This window comes from Salmo salar, chromosome 14 (genome assembly GCF_965601325.2).
Source record: "Salmo salar chromosome 14, fSalSal1, whole genome shotgun sequence".
NCBI classification, from domain to species: Eukaryota; Metazoa; Chordata; class Actinopteri; order Salmoniformes; family Salmonidae; genus Salmo; species Salmo salar.
In genome coordinates, this window is record NC_138304.1 from 56326822 (window position 1) to 56347263 (window position 20442).

The 20442-nt window shown below is 46.3% G+C and overlaps 1 protein-coding gene across 1 annotated transcript; it reads left to right on the top strand.

The window, feature by feature from the left end:
- Positions 1 to 223: 223 nt before the first annotated feature.
- On the top strand, positions 224 to 18712 carry LOC106569833 (uncharacterized). Its single transcript, XM_014141478.2, has 9 exons — positions 224 to 367; positions 8371 to 8573; positions 9105 to 9197; positions 9404 to 9499; positions 9709 to 9819; positions 9999 to 10128; positions 11130 to 12039; positions 17847 to 17964; positions 18037 to 18712. Exons 1-9 carry the CDS (start codon positions 364 to 366, stop codon positions 18619 to 18621), a joined length of 2250 nt encoding a protein of 749 aa, XP_013996953.1. The 5' UTR covers positions 224 to 363; the 3' UTR covers positions 18622 to 18712.
- Positions 18713 to 20442: the final 1730 nt, after the last annotated feature.

The following is a 20442-nucleotide window of genomic DNA, read 5'->3' on the forward strand; positions in this document are numbered from 1 at the left end:
TAAATAATAGTCAAATGATCTGATCTCGAAACAGTACATAAAAATCAGCGCATATTGTCATTTTATAAATATTGTATTTCTGATCATGATTTTAAAGAAAATGACTGAAGGTGGAGAAATCTTCTTTATCAAACAGAAAATACCTCCTAAAGAAACCATGGGGACTTTTATTTTGACATGAAGCAGCAGGACCGTTTCCCGGAAGTACTCGTTTCTACGCCGACGACGAAGAAGAAGAAGCCGAAAAAGGTGTTTTCTTTGCTGGCTAGAATAGCTAACTAGCTACTATATTTATTAGATAAGCCATTCCTTCCATTTCTCTTTATACAAATCCGAAGCAAGAAGTTATTTTGGAGGTGAAATATGGGTATGTATTAGTTGATGTACACATTGCATTTGTTATTTTTGGTAACTACTAGTGTTTTAGTGGCTTCGGCCCTCAAGCCAAGGCGTTTGTGTTAGCTAGCTAGCTACAATAGGACATATTTTTGATAAGTAACCCAAGATAGACCAGAGCCTGTTGTTTCCAATGGAAACCAACTAATTATAATGGGAAGAACAAACAAGGAGGTGGGCTGAGCCAAGGACGAGCTACTGCCATCCTATTGGCTCATTCTAGCATTTATTTGCATATTTCCGTTAGGGAACGCCTACGCTGTGAAGTGCGCGTGCGCAGTAACTCAATTCGTCCTTGAGCTCCTTGGAAATATATATATATTTTTTTTAACTTTGACAAAGCAAAAGGGTAAAGTCTACAAAACGCAGTTTGTTACAGATTCTATTTTTGGAAACAGAAAACTGTATGGAGATCCAAATATTTTATCGATGAGAAAATTAGCAGATCTCCCTCCATCATTTCCTTCTGCCAGCCATTGGGCTTTCCTCTCAGCACCATATTTGGGTAGTGAGTGGAAACGCCAACAGGACACTTTACATTTGTACATCCGGTGAAAAATTCTGCCTCATTGTTCTATCTGTGACAATATAGTGTGTGATTACGGCCCAGAATTTGGGCGTTCCTGCATGTAGGCATCTCTGCGTCTGCAGGAACGCCCCCCCCCCCCTCTCGAACATTCCGTTGGTTCCTGTATGAACACCACTCTCGAGCACGCCCTCATCATGCTTGTGTTACACTTTTGAAATTATGGATTTCCCTATTGTCTATGTGATTTTAAAATGTGGGTCAAAAAGGAAATAAAAGTACTATCTGAGTTTTTCGGGGGCGAATGACACTTGTCTACCGGTGTCCTAGCAAGCTACAGATGTTTCCCCTGCATCCCTCCCGCTGTGTACCGGAGTCGTCCTAGCTAGCACAGTGGCCTTCGCTCCCGCCCGCTGTGTACCGTAGTCCTCCTAGCTAGCACAATGGCCTTCGCTCCTGCCCACTGTGTACCGGAGTCCTCCTAGTTAGCACAGTGGCCTTCGCTCTTGCCTGCTGTGTTCCGGAGTCCTCCTAGCTAGCACAGTGGCCTTCGCTCCTGCCTGCTGTGTACCAGAGTCCTCCTAGCTAGCACAGTGGCCTTCGCTCTCAGCTGCTGTGTACCGGAGTCCTCCTAGCTAGCACAGTGGCCTTCGCTCCTGCCTGCTGTGTTCCCGGAGTCCTCCTAGCTAGCACAGTGGCCTTCGCTCCCGCCTGCTGTGTACCAGAGTCCTCCTAGCTAGCACAGTGGCCTTCGCTCTCAGCTGCTGTGTACCGGAGTCCTCCTAGCTAGCACAGTGGCCTTCGCTCCTGCCTGCTGTGTTCCCGGAGTCCTCCTAACTAGCACAGTGGCCGTCGCTCCCTCCTGCTGTGTTCCCGGAGTCCTCCTAGCTAGCACAGTGGCCTTCGCTCTCAGCTGCTGTGTACCGGAGTCCTCCTAGCTAGCACAGTGGCCTTCGCTCCTGCCTGCTGTGTTCCCGGAGTCCTCCTAACTAGCACAGTGGCCTTCGCTCCTGCCTGCTGTGTTCCCGGAGTCCTCCTAGCTAGCACAGTGGCCTTCGCTCCCTCCTGCTGTGTTCCCGGAGTCCTCCTAGCTAGCACAGTGGCCTTCGCTCTTGCCTGCTGTGTACCGGAGTCCTCCTAGCTAGCACAGTGGCCTTCGCTCCTGCCTGCTGTGTACCAGAGTCCTCTTAGCTAGCACAGTGGCCTTCGCTCCTGCCTGCTGTGTACCGGAGTCCTCCTAGCTAGCACAGTGGCCTTCGCTCCTGCATGCTGTGTACCAGAGTCCTCTTAGCTAGCACAGTGGCCTTCGCTCCTGCCTGCTGTGTTCCCGGAGTCCTCCTAGCTAGCACAGTGGCCTTCGCTCCCTCCTGCTGTGTTCCCGGAGTCCTCCTAGCTAGCACAGTGGCCTTCGCTCTTGCCTGCTGTGTACCGGAGTCCTCCTAGCTAGCACAGTGGCCTTCGCTCCTGCCTGCTGTATACCAGAGTCCTCCTAGCTAGCACAGTGGCCTTTGCTCCCGCCTGCCCTCACTAACATTAACAGAAAAGCAGTGCCCAACATGCGGGGGTAAAGGAAGCTATCTACTGGTGTCCTAGCTGGCTAGCTACTTATCCTGCCTCCCGCCTGCTGTTTACCAGAGTTCTAGCTAGCTAGCACCCAGAGTCCTTTGCTAACGCCTGCCGAACACCTTCCCTCGCCGTCGTTAACAGAACTGTTTCGTCAGGCGGGGGCGAAGTACACTGTCTTCCAGTGTGCTAGCTACCTATCCCACCTGATGTGTACTGGCGACCTAGCTAGCTATCTAGCAACTGTGTCCATCGCAAACGCCTGCCGAACACCTGCCCTTGCCGTCGTTAACAGAATTGAGAGAAAATAGTGCCCGACAGGCGGGGGCGAAGTACACTGTCCTAGCTAGCTAGCTACCATTGTCGCATCTGCCTCTTCTTCTTATGTGGGGTCTATTGGCATCCAACGCTATGGTACATTACTGCCGCCTTCTGTACTGGAGCGCTCCCACCTCCGTACCGGAGTCCTAACTTAAAAATGGACCAATAGAAGAATAAAGAGGGGTTCCTGCAGATGCAGCAATGCCCACATGCAGGAACGCCCCCAAATACGGGCTGCAATTTCACCCTTCTCGCTAGCTACAGTAGCCAAGCTCATGTGTGTTGTTCAAGACAAAAGGGTTTCAGTTAGCAAGCAGCAACTTGCACATTCCATAGAACAACAGAATCAAACAATTGATGCATTTGCCAATTGGCCATGCTCCCAGCAGGCTTTGCGGTGCCAATGTGAAAAAATTAGTGTCAACTAGAGGTCAACCGATTAATCGGAATGGCTGATTAATTAGGGCCGATGTTATTGAAACTTTAAAATCGGTAATCGGCATTTTTGGACACCGATTATGGCTGGTTACATTGCACTCCACGAGGAGACTGCGTGGCAGGCTGACTACCTGTTACGCGAGTGCAGCAAGGAGCTAAGGTAAGTTGCGATCTGGCATTAAACTTACCTTTATTAAAATCAATCAATCTTAACATAATCACTAGTTAACTACACATGGTTGATGATATTACTAGTTTATCTAGGCTGTCCTGCGTTGCATATAATCGATGCGGTGCCTGTTCATTTACCATCGAATCACAGCCTACTTCGCCAAACGGGTGATGATTTAACAAGCACATTCACGAAAAAGCACTGTCGTTGCCTCAATGTGTACCTAACCATAAACATCAACGCCTTTCTTAAAATCAATACACAAGTATATATTTTAAAACCTGCATATTTAGTTAATATTGCCTGCTAACATACATTTATTTTAACTAGGGAAATTGTGTCACTTCTCTTACCTTCTGTGCAAGCAGAGTCAGGGTATATGCTGCCTGGCTCGTTGCAAACTGTGTGAAGACCATTTCTTCCTAACAAAGACCATAATTAATTTGCCAAAATTGTACATAATTATGACATAACATTGAAGGTTGTGCAATGTAACAGCAATATTTCAACTTAGGGATGCCACCCGTTAGATAAAATACGGAACGGTTCCGTATTTCACAAAGAATAAACGTTTTGTTTTCGAAAGGATAGTTTCTGGATTTGACCATATTAATGACCTAAGGCTCGTATTTCTGTGTGTTATTATATTATAATTAAGTCTATGATTTGATATTTGATAGAGCAGTCTGACTGAGCGGTGGTAGGCAGCAGCAGGCTCGTAAGCATTCATTCAAACAGCACTTTCCTGCATTTGCCAGCAGCTCTTCGCTGTGCTTCAAGCATTGAGCTGTTTATGACTTCAAGCCTATCAACTCCCAGGATTAGGCTGGCAATACTGTAGTGCCTATAAGAACATCCAATAGTCAAAGGTATATGAAATACAAATGGTATAGAGAGAAATAGTCCTATAATTCCTATAATAACTACAACCTAAAACATCTTAGCTGGGAATATTGAAGACTCGTGTTAAAAGGAACCACCAGCTTTCATATGTTCTCATGTTCTGAGCAAGGAACTTAAACGTTAGCTTTTTGACATGGCACATATTGCACTTTTACTTTCTTCTCCAACACTTTGTTTTTGCTTATTTAAACCAAATTGAACATGTTTCATTATTTATTTGAGACTAAATTGATTTTATGGATGTATTATATTAAGTTAAAATAAGTGTTCATTCAGTATTGTTGTAATTGTCATTATACAAATAAAGAAAGAAAAATAAAAATCGGCCGATTAATCGGTATCAGGGGTTTTTGTCCTCCAATAATCGGTATCGGCGTTGAAAAATCATAATCGGTCGACCTCTAGTGTCAAGCACTTGAAGCTTATGTCAATAAATTCCAGTCAATGGGAAAAGATGACTCACAGACAGATAGACATATCTCTCTCTCTATTCTCTAATCCCCCTCTCCCTGTCTCTTCTCTCTCTCCCTCCCTCTCTCTACTTCTCTTTGCCTCCCTGTCTCTTCTCTCTCCCTCCCTCTCTCTACTTCTCTTTGCCTCAGTGTCTTTCTCTCTCTCCTCTTTATCATGCCCTGCTCTCCCTCTCTATCTTTCTTTCTCACTCTCTCTTTCTCCCTCCAGCTCTCTCTCTCTCTCTCCGTCCTCTCTGACTCTTTCTTCCCTCTCCCCCTCCCTCACTCTCCCCTTTCTCTCTCCTCCCCACTATTCTTTCTCCCTTTTTCTTTCCATTCCTCCCCCTCTTCTAATCTCTCTCTCTCCATCCACTAACAGGATATTGATGCATCAATGGCATTGACACATAAGTCAAAACATTGGATTCAAGGAAAACAAGCTGGTGATACAGCTGCAATAGGTAAATTGGTGAAAGTCTAAGGCAGACAGAGACGCAGGCAGATGGATGCAGTCAGTCAGTTTCTGTCAGTCAATAAATGTTTTAGTTTTTTTTACCAATATCCTCTTCAGAATTCATTCTAACAAACTCTTAACTTATAGAACTGCAAAACTATTGTGTCCATTGGAGGTCAAAAATGATTTTGGGTGATTGACTTCAAATTTCATATGCTGGGTCATGATGGTACCCCGGTCACAAATATGTACAATTTGGGGAGATTCACCTATCGAAACCGCCCCTATTACCCCCCCCCCCCCCCCCCCCCCCCAATTAAAATCAAATTGTATTTGTCACATGCGCCGAATACAACAGGTGTAGTAGACCTTACAGTGAAATGCCTAATACAACAGGTGTAGTAGACCTTACAGTGAAATGCTGAATACAACAGGTGTAGTAGACCTTACAGTGAAATGCTGAATACAACAGGTGTAGTAGACCTTAAAGTGAAATGCTTACTTACAGTTGAAGTCAGAAGTTTACATACTCCTTAGCCAAGTACATTTAAACTCAGTCTTTCACAATTCCTGACATTTAATCCTAGTAAAATTTCCCTGTCTTAGGTCAGTCAGGATCACCACTTTATTTTAAGAATGTGAAATGTCAGAATAATAGTTGAGAGAATAATTTATTTCAGTTTTTATTTCTTTCGTCACATTCCCACTGGGTCAGAAGTTTACATATCCTCAATTAGTATTTGGTAGCATTACCTTTAAATTGTTTAACTTGGGTTAAATGTTTCGGGTAGCCTTCCACAAGCTTCCCACAATAAGTTGGGTGCATTTCGGCCCATTCCTCCTGACAGAGCTGGTGTAACTGAGTCAGCCCCCTTGCTCAAACACAATTTTTCAGTTCTGCAAACAAATTTTTCTATGGGATTGAGGTCAGGGCTTTGTGATGGCCACTCCAATACCTTGACTTTGTTGCCCTTAAGCCAATTTCCCACGACTTTGGAAGTATGCTTTGGGAGATTGTCCATTTGGAAGACCCATTTGCAACCAAGCTTTAACTTTCTGACTGATGTCTTGAGATGTTGCTTCAATATATCCACATAATTTCCCCCCCCCCCCTCATGATGCCATCTATTTTGTGAAATGCACCAGTCCCTCCTGCAGCAAAGCACCCCCACAACATGATGCTGCCACCCCCGTGCTTCACGGTTGGGATGGCGTTCTTCGGCTTGGAAGCCTCCCCCTTTTTCCTCCAAACAAAATGATGGTCAATATGGCCAAACAGTTCTATTTTTGTTTCATAAGACCAGAGGACATTTTTCCAAAAAGTACGATCTTTGTCCCCATGTGCAGTTGCAAACCGTAGTCTGGCTTTTTTATGGCGGTTTTGGAGCAGTGGCTTCTTCCTTGTTGAGCGGCCTTTCAGGTTATGTCGATATAGGACTCTTTTCGCTGTGGCTACAGATACTTTTTGTACCTGTTTCCTCCAGCATCTTCACAAGGTCCTTTGCTGCTGTTTCGGGATTGATTTGCAATTTTCGCACCAAAGTACGTTCATCTCTAGTAGACAGATTCAATTCAATGTACAGCTTCCTGGAGACTCTTTAGCAACATAGGACACAGCCGTTCATAAACATGTGGGGCCAACTCATAAACCATATGCAACACACCACTTAGCCTGGAGGTGTGTTGGGTCATTGTCCTGTTGACAAACAATTGATAGTCGCACTAAGCGCAAACTAGATGGGATGGCGTATCGCTGCAGAATGCTGTGGTAGCCATGCTGGTTAAGTGTGCCTTGAATTCTAAATAAATCACAGACAGTGTCACCAGCAAAGCACCCCCACATCATCACACCTCCTCTTCCATGCTTCATGGTGGGAACTACACATGCGGAGACCATCCGTTCACCTACTCTGCGTCTCACAAAGACACAGCGGTTAGAACCAAAAATCTCAAATTTGTACTCATCAGACCAAAGGACAGATTTCCACCGGTGTAATGTCCATTGCTTGTGTTTCTTGACCCAAGCAAGTCTCTTCTTCTTATTGGTGTCCTTTACTAGTGGTTTCTTTGCAGCAATTCGACCATGAAGGCCTGATTCACAGTCTCCTCTGAACATGTTGATGTTGAGATGAGTCTGTTACTTGAACTCTGTGAAGCAATTATTTGGGCTGCAATTTCTGAGGCTGGTAACTCTAATGAACTTATCCTCTGCAGCAGAGGTAACTCTGGGTCTTCCTTTCCTGTGGCGGTCCTCATGAGAGCCAGTTTCATCATAGCGCTTGATGGTTTTTGCGACTGCACTTGACACTTTCAAAGTTCTAGAAATTGTCCGTATTGACTGACCTTCATGTCTTAAAGTAATGATGGACTGTCGTTTCTCTGTGTTTATTTGAGCTGTTCTTGCCATAATATGGACTTGGTCTTTTACCAAATAGGGCTGTCTAAGACACTGCATCTCAGTGCTAGAGGCGTCACTACATACCCTGGTTCGATTCCAGGCTGTATCACAACCGGCCGTGATTGGGAGTCCCATAGGGCGGTGCACAATTGGCCCAGCGTCGTTAGGGTTTGGCCAGGGTAGGCCGTCATTTTAAATAAGAATTTGTTCTTAACTTACTTGCCTAGTTAAATAAAGGTTGGATAAATAAATAAATAAATACCTTTTCACAACACAACTGATTGGCTCAAAACGCATTAAGAAGGAAAGAAATTCCACAAATTAACTTTTAACAAGGCACACCTGTTAATTGAATTGCATTCCAGGTGACTACCTCATGAAGCTGGTTGAGAGAATGCCAAGAGTGTGCAAAGGTGTCATCAAGGCAAAGGGTGGCTACTTTGAAGATTCTCAAATATAAAATAGATTTTGATTTGTTTAACACATTGTTGGTTATTACATGATTCCATATGTGTTATTTCATAGTTTTGACGTCTTCACTATTATTCAACAATGTAGAATAGTAAAAAATAAAGAAAAACCCTTGAATGAGGAGGTGTGTCCAAACTTTTGACTGGTACTGTATATCCACATGGCTTCTCTTTGGATGACAAATTAAGGAATGCACAAGTCCGGGAGAAGGGAAAAGGATTGTGACCCAACCTCCTCTCTCTCCATCTCTCTCCTCTCTTTCCCCTCTCCTAACAGAATCCCCCTTTCCTCTGCTCTCCCTGGGTGTCCTGGTTCCTCCTCTCCGGATGATGTCAGCACTCATGTGGCAGGTGGTGCGCCAGGGCAACATAAATCAGTATGGGAAATTGGAGGAGTTTGTTTCCATGGTCACAGAGGCGGTTCCATATCTCCTGTCCAACAGACAGAGGTGGCTGCTGACCCTGGCTCTCAGGGGACGGGTAAGAGACTCCCTGATAGATTTGTAAGAGATTCCCAGCATGTTTTGAGAGTCTAGACTTCAGCATGGCTCAGTGCAGAATCACTGAGTTTGCACCCCAATATAACAAACTCAATCCAATTCAATCTGGGGTCCAGATTAGCAGCTTGCTCAGGCCAATCACCTGGAAGGTTCTGTTTGTGATTGGAGGCTAAAAATAGGAAGTCGGACATTTACATTTACATTTTAGTCATTTAGCAGATGCTCTTATCCAGAGCGACTTACAGTAGTGAATGCATACATTTCATACATTTTTTTTCCGTACTGGTCCCCCGTGGGAATTGAACCCACAACCCTGGCATTGCAAACACCATGCTCTACCAACTGAGCCACAGGGGACATGTAAGTCTGCTTGTTGCGGGTGCATGGGGATAGAAGAAATACCCACGGCTCTTGTTCGTATCACTTATAGTTTATTAAGGTTGTGTGATTGGAGGCTACGTATGGGTTGAATTCATGTAACAGTCGGTAACTGTGTTGGTTCTTGTCTCAGGTGAGTCTACAACTATTAGGGTCTGGACATCCTGATGACCTCGAGGCTGTTCAAACCCACCTGGATAGAATCACAGCATCTGGTCTCAAACAGGTGACTGTTTAAATCAACTGGTGCGCAATTCAGGACAAGCCTGCTCTCTTAAGCAGTAAGGGCCAGTTTCCCAGACACAGACTAAGCTTTGTCCTGGACTAAAAAGCACTTTCAAAGGAGATTCTCCAGGACTAGGGTCAGACTGTGTATGAGAAACCGCCACTGTGCAGCTTCTTTATGTTTGTCTGGACCCTTATGTGTTGCAGTCAAACGATGCAGCAATTGAATTAGCTGAAGCCAACTTCCTGCAGCTGATCCAGAGCCTAGTGGAAGACCCAGATAGAAGGGAACACTTCTTCAAGGTATGATGGAGTCTAGTGGAAGACCCAGATAGAAGGGAACACTTCTTCAAGGTATGATACTTCTCCAAGTCACACCGATACAGATCCCCAACTGATGCACTGTCCATAATCAGATCAAGTTGGCCTCATGTTTAGTGCTAACCTAAATACAAGGAAGTATGCAGTTTTTAGACTATTGAAACAGGTTGTAAGTCTCTCTTGTACAATAGGTTGTGTTCCCCGTGGAGTATGGACCTAATTTTGACTCGGCGCTGCAGACTTTGGTGTGTCATTTGCTGTCCAGACTGGAGGAGCTGCTGCCTGTCCCTGACTTCAAACAGGTACGGACAGACAGACCTGACACAGAGCCACAGTAAGATAGAGAAACAATAGCTATTTCTTGTTCTGAACAGTAAACCGGGTTCACTAAGGTAAAACATTTTTAAGAAAATTGCATATGTGTAAATCTTTGTCATCACAATACTGTAATTTTCAGCACTGTTCTCTCTGCTGTCTCTAGACTGCTTTGTTGATCAGTGCTGCCCCCTATGTCCTGGAGGACTTCATGTGCAGTGTCTCCCATGCAGAGGATCTGAAGACCTTGCTACAGAACCCACAGTACCACGGGAAACTCAAGCAGCCCAAGAGCGGTAAGCCTCTGTCTGAGTCCCAAATGGCCCTATTCTCTTTAGCGCTCTGCTCAAAAGTAGTGTACTCTATAGGGAAGGGGGTGTCAAACTCATTCCATGGAGGGCTGAGTGTGCTGGTCTTTGTTATTTCTTTTCAATTTGTGTCCAATGAACATTGACACGCAGGTTGAGGGTAACTAATCAGTGGCCTTTAATTGATCAGTAGAGTACAAGGGAGGAGTGAAAAACTGGGCCCTCCATGGAATAGTTTGATACCTTTGATAGAGGGAATCTGCTGCCATTAGGTACACCCCGTCCGTCCGGTACACCCCCCTGTCCGGTACACCCCGTCCGTCCGTCCGGTACACCCCCCTGTCCGGTACACCCCCCGTCCCCCGTCCGGTACACTCCCCTGTCCGGTACACCCCCCTGTCCGGTACACCCCCCGTCCCCCGTCCGGTACACCCCCCTGTCCGGTACACCCCCCTGTCCGGTACACCCCCCATCCCCCGTCCGGTACACCCCCCTGTCCGGTACACCCCCCATCCCCCGTCCGGTACACTCCCGTCCGTCCGGTACACACCCCTGTCCGGTACCCCCCCGTCCCCCATCCGGTACACCCCCGTCCGTCCGTCCGGTACACCCCCATGTCCGGTACACCCCCCCGTCCCCCTGTCCGGTACATCCCCCTGTCCGGTCCACCCCCTGTCCCCCGTCCGGTACACCCCCCTGTCCGGTACACCCCCCCATCCCCCGTCCGGTACACCCCCCCCCCCATCCGGTACACCCCCGTCCCGTCCGTCCGGTACACACCCCTGTCCGGTACACACCCCTGTCCGGTACCCCCCGTCCCCCATCCGGTACACCCCCGTCCCGTCCGTCCGCCCGGTACACACCCCCCGTTTGACAATCTGTAGATTAAATACAACGCTGATATAACCTTCATCATCTAATAACCTATATAATAATCTCACAATTGTTTCCCATCTTCTTTCCATTGGTCCTGGTTGTCACTTGTTCAGCTCCTTTGCAGATGGAGGACCATCTCCTCTTCTCCTTGTCCTTCCCTCCCTCACTGAGACTGGTCAATACCTCGCACCACAGCGCCAGCCAATCCAAAGCCTTCTCTGACTGTGAGAACCCGCCCCTGCAGGTCAGAGGTAACCAGGGGACTATGACTGACAATTTGAGTGGCCAATGGGCTGAGTCCAAAACAAGTATAGATCAAAACAACATGATTGGAACAGATTCAGTAGAAAACCAAGGAGGTTCTCGAAGAACGGATAACCAGAAGGACGTGAAGGAGAAGGATGTAGGAAGGAAAGCAGTAGACACGGAGCACCAATACTGTCTGAGCGCCAATACTGCTCCTCAAGACACGGCACCATCAGCCAGCCAACAAGCTACCTCAGTCTCTGCCCAGGACGCCACCTCAACATCCACCAACACTACACAAGGGTCCTCGACATCCACCAACACTACACAAGGGTCCTCGACATCCACCAACACTACACAAGGGTCCTCGACATCCACCTCGAGCACCATATCATCGTCAGAGCAGCCGCGGCAGCGCGTGGCCCACAGGTGCCCCCAATGTGGCCGTTGTTTCATCTACCGCTATAAGATGTTAGAGCACCAGAGACTCCACACGGGGGAGAACCCTTACAAGTGTTCCCAGTGCGGTAAGACCTTCAGAAGGTCCTCTGAGATGTCCACCCACCGCCGGACACAGTGCTCCAACGCTGCCTATGTCTGTATTAAATGTGGGAGCAGTTTTGGGTCGGTCAGAGAGAGGGTCAGCCACCGGTGTTGTGGCAGCAAAGCGGCGGCGCCGAAGTTTGAATGTCCGCAGTGTGGGAAGAACTTCAAGTGGCACAACTCGTTAAAGAAACACCTGGTAACCCACACCAGGAAGAAAGGCTTCAATTGCAGGTACATTAACATACGATTACGCTAATTAACATTACATGATTATGCTAATTAACATTACATGATTATGCTAATTAACATTTCACGATTACGCTAATTAACATGACACTATTACGCCAATTAACATTACACTATTACCGTCCCAAATGGCACCCTATTCCCTATATAGTGCTTCATTCTATGAGGGAAAGGGGGATACCTAGTCAGTTGTACAACTGAATGTATTCAACTGAAATGTGTCTCCCTCATTTAACCCAACCCCTCTGAATCAGAGAGGAGCGTGGGGGCTGCCTTAATCGACATCTTAGGCACGCGGGGAACAGTGGGTTAACTGCCTTGCTCATTGACAGAACGACAGATTTGTACCTTTTCAGCTCAGGGATTCGATCCAACAACCTTTCAGTTACTAGCCCAACACTCTAACCACTAGGCTGCCTGCTGTAGCTAGAGGACTCCTGATATCTCCAGCAGTGATTCTAGAGGTCTCCTGATATCTCCAGGAGTGATTCTAGAGCTAGAGGACTCCTGATATCTCCAGGAGGGGTTCTAGAGGACTCCTGATATCTCCAGGAGGGGTTCTAGAGCTAGAGGACTCCTGATATCTCCAGGAGGGGTTCTAGAGCTAGAGGACTCCTGATATCTCCAGGAGTGATACTAGAGCTAGAGGACTCCTGTTATCTCCAGGAGTGATTCTAGAGCTAGAGGACTCCTGATATCTCCAGGAGTGATACTAGAGGACTCCTGATATCTCCAGGAGTGATACTAGAGGACTCCTGATATCTCCAGGAGTGATGCTAGAGGACTCCTGATATCTCCAGGAGTGGTTCTAGAGCTAGAGGACTCCTGATATCTCCAGGAGTGGTTCTAGAGGACTCCTGATATCTCCAGGAGTGATTCTAGAGCTAGAGGACTCCTGATATCTCCAGGAGGGATTCTAGAGCTAGAGGACTCCTGATATCTCCAGGAGTGATTCTAGAGCTAGAGGACTCCTGATATCTCCAGGAGTGGTTCTAGAGGACTCCTGATATCTCCAGGAGTGGTTCTATAGCTAGAGGACTCCTGATATCTCCAGGAGTGGTTCTAGAGGACTCCTGATATCTCCAGGAGTGGTTCTATAGCTAGAGGACTCCTGATATCTCCAGGAGTGATTCTAGAGCTAGAGGACTCCTGATATCTCCAGGAGGGATTCTAGAGCTAGAGGACTCCTGATATCTCCAGGAGGGATTCTAGAGCTAGAGGACTCCTGATATCTCCAGGAGTGATTCTAGAGCTAGAGGACTCCTGATATCTCCAGGAGTGGTTCTAGAGGACTCCTGATATCTCCAGGAGTGGTTCTATAGCTAGAGGACTCCTGATATCTCCAGGAGTGGTTCTAGAGGACTCCTGATATCTCCAGGAGTGGTTCTATAGCTAGAGGACTCCTGATATCTCCAGGAGTGGTTCTAGAGCTAGAGGACTCCTGATATCTCCAGGAGGGATTCTAGAGCTAGAGGACTCCTGATATCTCCAGGAGGGATTCTAGAGCTAGAGGTCTCCTGATATCTCCAGGAGTGATTCTAGAGCTAGAGGACTCCTGATATCTCCAGGAGTGATTCTAGAGCTAGAGGACTCCTGATATCTCCAGGAGTGATACTAGAGCTAGAGGACTCCTGATATCTCCAGGAGGGATTCTAGAGCTAGAGGACTCCTGATATCTCCAGGAGGGATTCTAGAGCTAGAGGACTCCTGATATCTCCAGGAGTGGTTCTATAGCTAGAGGACTCCTGATATCTCCAGGAGTGGTTCTATAGCTAGAGGACTCCTGATATCTCCAGGAGTGGTTCTATAGCTAGAGGACTCCTGATATCTCCAGGAGTGATTCTAGAGCTAGAGGACTCCTGATATCTCCAGGAGGGAATCTAGAGCTAGAGGACTCCTGATATCTCCAGGAGGGATTCTAGAGCTAGAGGACTCCTGATATCTCCAGGAGTGATTCTAGAGCTAGAGGACTCCTGATATCTCCAGGAGTGATACTAGAGCTAGAGGACTCCTGTTATCTCCAGGAGTGATTAATATATTTTTTTGTCTGTCTGTTGTGGTCTAGCACTGTCTTTTTGCTAGCTAGCACCATCTACTTTAAGTGCTGCCTGTTTTCCCAGTAGCCTACTTGGTGTGTGAACTGCTGACTGTACTGCTGACTGTACTGAGTTGATCTGCAGAGTTATTTGAGGAAGGCCCCTACACCTCTCTCACTGAGTATCTAACCTAGTTATTGGAGGAAGGCCCCTACACCCCTCTCACTGAGTATCTAACCTAGTTATTGGAGGAAGACCCCTACACCACTCTCACTGAGTATCTAACCTAGTTATTGGAGGAAGGCCCCTCTCACTGAGTATCTAACCTAGTTATTGTAGGAAGGCCCCTACACCACTCTCACTGAGTATCTAACCTAGTTATTGGAGGAAGGCCCCTCTCACTGAGTATCTAACCTAGTTATTGGACGAAGGCCCCTCTCACTGAGTATCTAACCTAGTTATTGGAGGAAGGCCCCTCTCACTGAGTATCTAACCTAGTTATTGGAGGAAGGCCCCTCTCACTGAGTATCTAACCTAGTTATTGGACGAAGGCCCCTCTCACTGAGTATCTAACCTAGTTATTGGAGGAAGGCCCCTCTCACTGAGTATCTAACCTAGTTATTGGACGAAGGCCCCTCTCACTGAGTATCTAACCTAGTTATTTGAGGAAGGCCCCTACACCCCTCTCACTGAGTATCTAACCTAGTTATTGGAGGAAGGCCCCTACACCCCTCTCACTGAGTATCTAACCTAGTTATTGGAGGAAGGCCCCTACACCCCTCTCACTGAGTATCTAATCTAGTTATTGGACGAAGGCCCCTACACCCCTCTCACTGAGTATCTAATCTAGTTATTGGACGAAGGCCCCTACACCACTCTCACTGAGTATCTAACCTAGTTATTGGACGATGGCCCCTCTCACTGAGTATCTAACCTAGTTATTGGAGGAGGACCCCTCTCACTGAGTATCTAACCTAGTTATTTACAGATGACCTCATTTAGCTCTTCTCTAGCTTTGTCATCTGTGTGTTTTCTCTCCCTGTTTGCTTCTCTCCCCGTTTGCTTCTCTCCCCGTTTGCTTCTCTCCCCGTTTGCTTCTCTCCCCGTTTGCTTCTCTCCCCGTTTGCTTCTCTCCCCGTAGGCTTCTCTCCCCGTAGGCTTCTCTCCCCGTAGGCTTCTCTCCCCGTAGGCTTCTCTCCCCGTAGGCTTCTCTCCCCGTAGGCTTCTCTCCCCGTAGGCTTCTCTCCCCGTAGGCTTCTCTCCCCGTAGGCTTCTCTCCCCGTAGGCTTCTCTCCCCGTAGGCTTCTCTCCCCGTAGGCTTCTCTCCCCGTAGGCTTCTCTCCCCGTAGGCTTTACAGACAAACTCCACCCCTTGGCTGTGTTGGTCAATTTCTTCAACAGATTATCAGGTCTATATAATTCTGAAACATACATTAGTAATGGAAAGGAAACACATACTCTTGGTTTAATTATTACATCTCTCCTTTAGTAATACAGTTGTAGGCAGAAGTTGGTACAGAATACAGTATAACAGTATATGATAGTTCTCCCCAAGTTCTGTAAAATGTCTAAGACATCCTGTAACTCATATAGCCTCTCCCGGTCCTCCTTGCGTGAGTTTCCCTGGCAACAACATTTGAATAAATCGAACCTCCCCCTGACAACATCAACCATCTTATCAGCAATTAAAGGCTCAGAAATGGGTTTGACTGAAACTTGACCTTTTCATCACAAGTATAGAGTCATGACAAGGTGAAGGAGTCCAAGCATCTCCTGACAGGGGGCTGGTTTCATCAGGTCTGCGGCGGCCTCGTGTTCTCTGAAAAACCAGATAACCACGGTGAGATCCAGACAGGAGGAGTCTGAACGTAGACGCCTTCTGATAGTGTCTGAAAGGCACAACACTCAAAAACAGGTTTTAACCTCCTGAAGAGGATACCTTATAGTTTATCATAACACAATTTATTAAAAAATACCAGCCTATTGAGTCCAGTGGTCCCATTCACACAGAACTACTCTACGCCTTGACCTCTTTCTCCCCTCTCTCCAGAACTACCCTACGCCTTGACCTCTTTCTTCCCTCTCTCTCTCCAGAACTACCCTACGCCTTGACCTCTTTCTCCCCTCTCTCCAGAACTACCCTACGCCTTAACCTCTTTCTCCCCTCTCTCTCTCCAGAACTACCCTATGCCTTGACCTCTTTCTCCCCTCTCTGCATAACTACCATACGCCTTAACCTCTTTCTCCCCTCTCTCTCTCCAGAAATACCCTACGCCTTGACCTCTTTCTCCCCTCTCTCTCCATAACTACCATATGCCTTAACCTCTTTCTCCCCCCTCTCTCTCCATAACTACCATACGCCTTAACCTCTTTCTCCCCCCTCTCTCTCCATAACTACCATACGCCTTGACCTCTTTCTCCCCTCTCTCTCTCCAGAACTACCCTACGCCTTGACCTCTTTCTCCCCTCTCTCTCCAGAACTACCCTACGCCTTGACCTCTTTCTCCCCTCTCTCTCTCCATAACTACCATACGCCTTGACCTCTTTCTCCCCTCTCTCTCCAGAACTACCCTACGCCTTAACCTCTTTCTCCCCTCTCTCTCTCCAGAACTACTCTACCCCTTGACCTCTTTCTCCCCTCTCTCTCCAGAAAAAAATGTTACTGAGTTACAGTTCATATAAGGAAATCAGTAAATTTAAATAAATTCATTAGGCCCTAATCTATGGATTTCACATGACTGGGCAGGAGCGCAGCCATGGGTGGGCCCCACTTGGGTGCCAGGCCCAGCCAATCAGAATTAGTTTTTCCCCTCAAAAGGGCTTTATTACAGACAGAAATACTCCTCAGTTTCATCAGCTGTCCAGGTGGCTGGTCTCAGATGATCCCACAGTTTCATCAGCTGTCCAGGTGGCTGGTCTCAGATGATCCCACAGTTTCATCAGCTGTCTGGGTGGCTGGTCTCAGGTGATCCCGCAGGTGAAGAAGCCGGATGTGGAGTTCCTTGGTTGGTGTGGTTACACGTGATCTGCGTTTGTTAGGCCAGTTGGACGTACTGATAAATTCTCTAAAATGACTTTGGAGGTGGCTTATGGTAGAGAAATGAACATTCATACCAATTGCACGCTCCCTCAACTTGAGACATCAGTGGCATTGTGTTGAGACAAAACTGCACATTTTTAGAGTGGCCTTTTTATTGTCCCCAGCACAAGGTTTACCTGTGTTATGATCATGCTGTTGATATGCCACACCTGTCAGGTGGATGAATCGTCTTGGCAAAATAGAAATTCTAAATAATGGGGGTGTAAACAAATTGTGCCACTTTTTAATTTTTTCAAATCTTTTTGTGCATATGGAACATTTCTGTGATTTTTTTATTTTTATTATTTCAGTTCATGAAACATTTAACATCTTGCGTTTTTTTATATATTTTTTTTCAGTATACTTTTGACCAGGACCCATAGGGATTTGGTCAAAAGTAGTGCACTATATAGGGAATAGTATGGCATTTGGGACGCTACCATGTGATTCATGATTGGTGACTCATGTAAATAATGTTTTATATTTAATGTCCTGTAATGGAAAAGCAAATATCTTTGAAAAGACAATAACTGTTACCCAGATAGCAGCCTAGTCCCTTTATAGAGCTCTATGGGCCCTGGTCAACAGTAGTGCACTATAAAAGGGGAACAGGAAGTCATTTGGGACACAGACAATAAAGGCTATCTTCTATAAAGCGCTATCCTATGTATTCTAAGGTACTGTGGTGAGGGGCCGTTCCCAGGTATAGCTGAGCTGAGGACCCACCAGAAGGTCCATGATGGAGAAGAGAAGCCCTACAAGTGTGAACAGTGTGGAAAGGGCTTCAGCTCCCAGGTATTCTGTTGTATTCAGCTCCCAAGTATTCTATTGTATTCAGCTTAAATATGTTTAATAACATTTATTTAGGGCTGGCTACATGGCCATGAGCAGCGCCACTCCCAAGAGAGGTCCAAGATCTGCCCCAGCTGTGGAAAGGCCTTCAGGTGCAAAGGAGACCTGAAGCTGCACATACGGACTCACACCGGCGAGAGACCGTACCAGTGCACCTACTGCGCCAAGCGGTTCTCTGTGAACGGAAACCTGACTATACACATCAGGACTCACACAGGGGAGAAACCTTTCCTCTGCTCTGACTGCGGCAAGGCCTTCTGCTCTGCAGGAGAGCTGCAGATCCACAGGAGAACACACACTGGGGAGAGGCCGTACAAATGCACCGTCTGTGAGAAAGGCTTCACCATGGCTAGTCAGGTGACTCTTCACATGCGGGTACACACGGGGGAACGACCCTACGTGTGTCATGAGTGTGGAAAGGCATTTCGTCGCGGTGCGGAGCTGAAGACACACATCCTGAATCACAGTGGGGTGAGACCGTACCCCTGTCGTCTCTGTTCTAAGACCTACACCTGCCTTAGTCACCTGAAGAGACATCTGAAGACTCACGGGGACCAGGCGGTGGATATGAGCAGTGAGTTGTCTGTATCTGCTGTATAATAAACCAGTTAAAGACTCACAGGGCCCAGTCAGTGGATATGAGCAGTCGGTTGTCTGTATCTGCTGTATAATAAACCATTTGAAAAGGAAACACTTACCTTTAACACTGTGTTGTCAATATAAAAGGTGCATATTTTATTTTCTGACGGCTGCTTATGCTACTTATATTAACAAGTAGTTGACTGAACTCTGTAAGGATCATCGCCATGTTTGCTTATTGCTACTATCAGGACTAAGACTGTTGCTTCTAGAACAAGACGAGTGTCGCTTCTAGAACAAGACGAGTGTCGCTTCTAGAACAAGACGAGTGTCGCTTCTAGAACAAGACGAGTGTCGCTTCTAGAACAAGACGAGTGTCGCTTCTAGAACAAGACGAGTGTCGCTTCTAGAACAAGACGAGTGTCGCTTCTAGAACAAGACGAGTGTCCCTTCTAGAACCAGACGAGTGTCCCTTCTAGAACCAGACGAGTGTCGCTTCTAGAACCAGACGAGTGTCGCTTCTAGAACCAGACGAGTGTCGCTTCTAGAACCAGACGAGTGTCGCTTCTAGAACCAGACGAGTGTCGCTTCTAGAACCAGACGAGTGTCGCTTCTAGAACCAGACGAGTGTCGCTTCTAGAACCAGACGAGTGTCGCTTCTAGAACCAGACGAGTGTCGCTTCTAGAACCAGACGAGTGTCGCTTCTAGAACCAGACGAGTGTCGCTTCTAGAACCAGACCAGTGTCGCTTCTAGAACCAGACCAGTGTCGCTTCTAGAACAAGTGACATTTTTCTTTGTTGCAGTTCTAGGTGTTTTATAATCATTTTGATCATGATCTTAGATTGAAGCTTTTGGATGATTGCAGTATCTAGTGTTTCTGTTCATCTCACATGTCAAGTTAAAATAGTTTATTTTCATCTCACATGCCAAGTTAATCCATTTCTGTTAATCTCAACATGCCTGGCCAACAGCCGGTGAAATTGCAGAGCGCGAAATTCAAATTAAATTACTATAAATATTAAACTTTCATGAAATCACAAGTGCAATACGTCAAAATATAGCTTAACTTGTTGTTAATCTAGCCACCGTGTCAGATTTCAAAAAGGTTTTACGGCGATAGCAACCATGCGATTATCTGAGAACAGCACACAAATGCATAACAAATCATTTTCAATCAGGGAGTTGCTACACGAAAGTCAGAAATAGCGATATAATATATGCCTTACCTTTGAAGATCTTCTTCTGTTGGCACTCCAAAATGTCCCAGTTACCTCACAAATGATCTTTTTGTTCGATAATGTCGGTCTTTATATCCATAAAAACTCAGTTTAGCTGGCGGGCTTCAGTCAAAAATTCACTGTTTCCCTCCATCAAAATGCATACAAAATGAATCTCAAACATTACTAATAAACTTATCCAAACAAGTCAAACAGCGTTTTATAATCAAACCTTAGGTATCCTATTACGCAAATAAACGATAAAATTTAAGACGGAGAATCGTTATTGTCTTTACCGGAGATAAACAAAAAGAAGGCGCACTCGTCCATGCGCATGGAAACACTACAAGCCAAAATGGGAGCCATCTAGAAAAACTACAATTTCTGGGTCATTTTTCCAAAAACCAGCCCGAAACTCTTTCTAAAGACTGTTGACATCTAGTGGAAGCCCTAGGAATTGCAATCGGGCACGATTTTGCCCAATTATAAAAGTGCCAGCCATTGAAATCAGTGGTAGGATGAATTTTTTTTGGGGGGGGATGGTTTGTCCTCGGGGGTTTTGCCTGCCATATCAGTTCTGTTATACTCACAGACATTATTCTAACAGTTTTAGAAACTTGAGA

Excerpts from the sequence above, each read along its gene's own strand:
- LOC106569833 (XM_014141478.2), top strand. Across the intron at positions 9,198-9,403 it reads CAGCATCTGGTCTCAAACAG|TCAAACGATGCAGCAATTGA; the intron begins GTGACTGTTTAA and ends TATGTGTTGCAG. Across the intron at positions 17,965-18,036 it reads GAAAGGGCTTCAGCTCCCAG|GGCTGGCTACATGGCCATGA; the intron begins GTATTCTGTTGT and ends ACATTTATTTAG.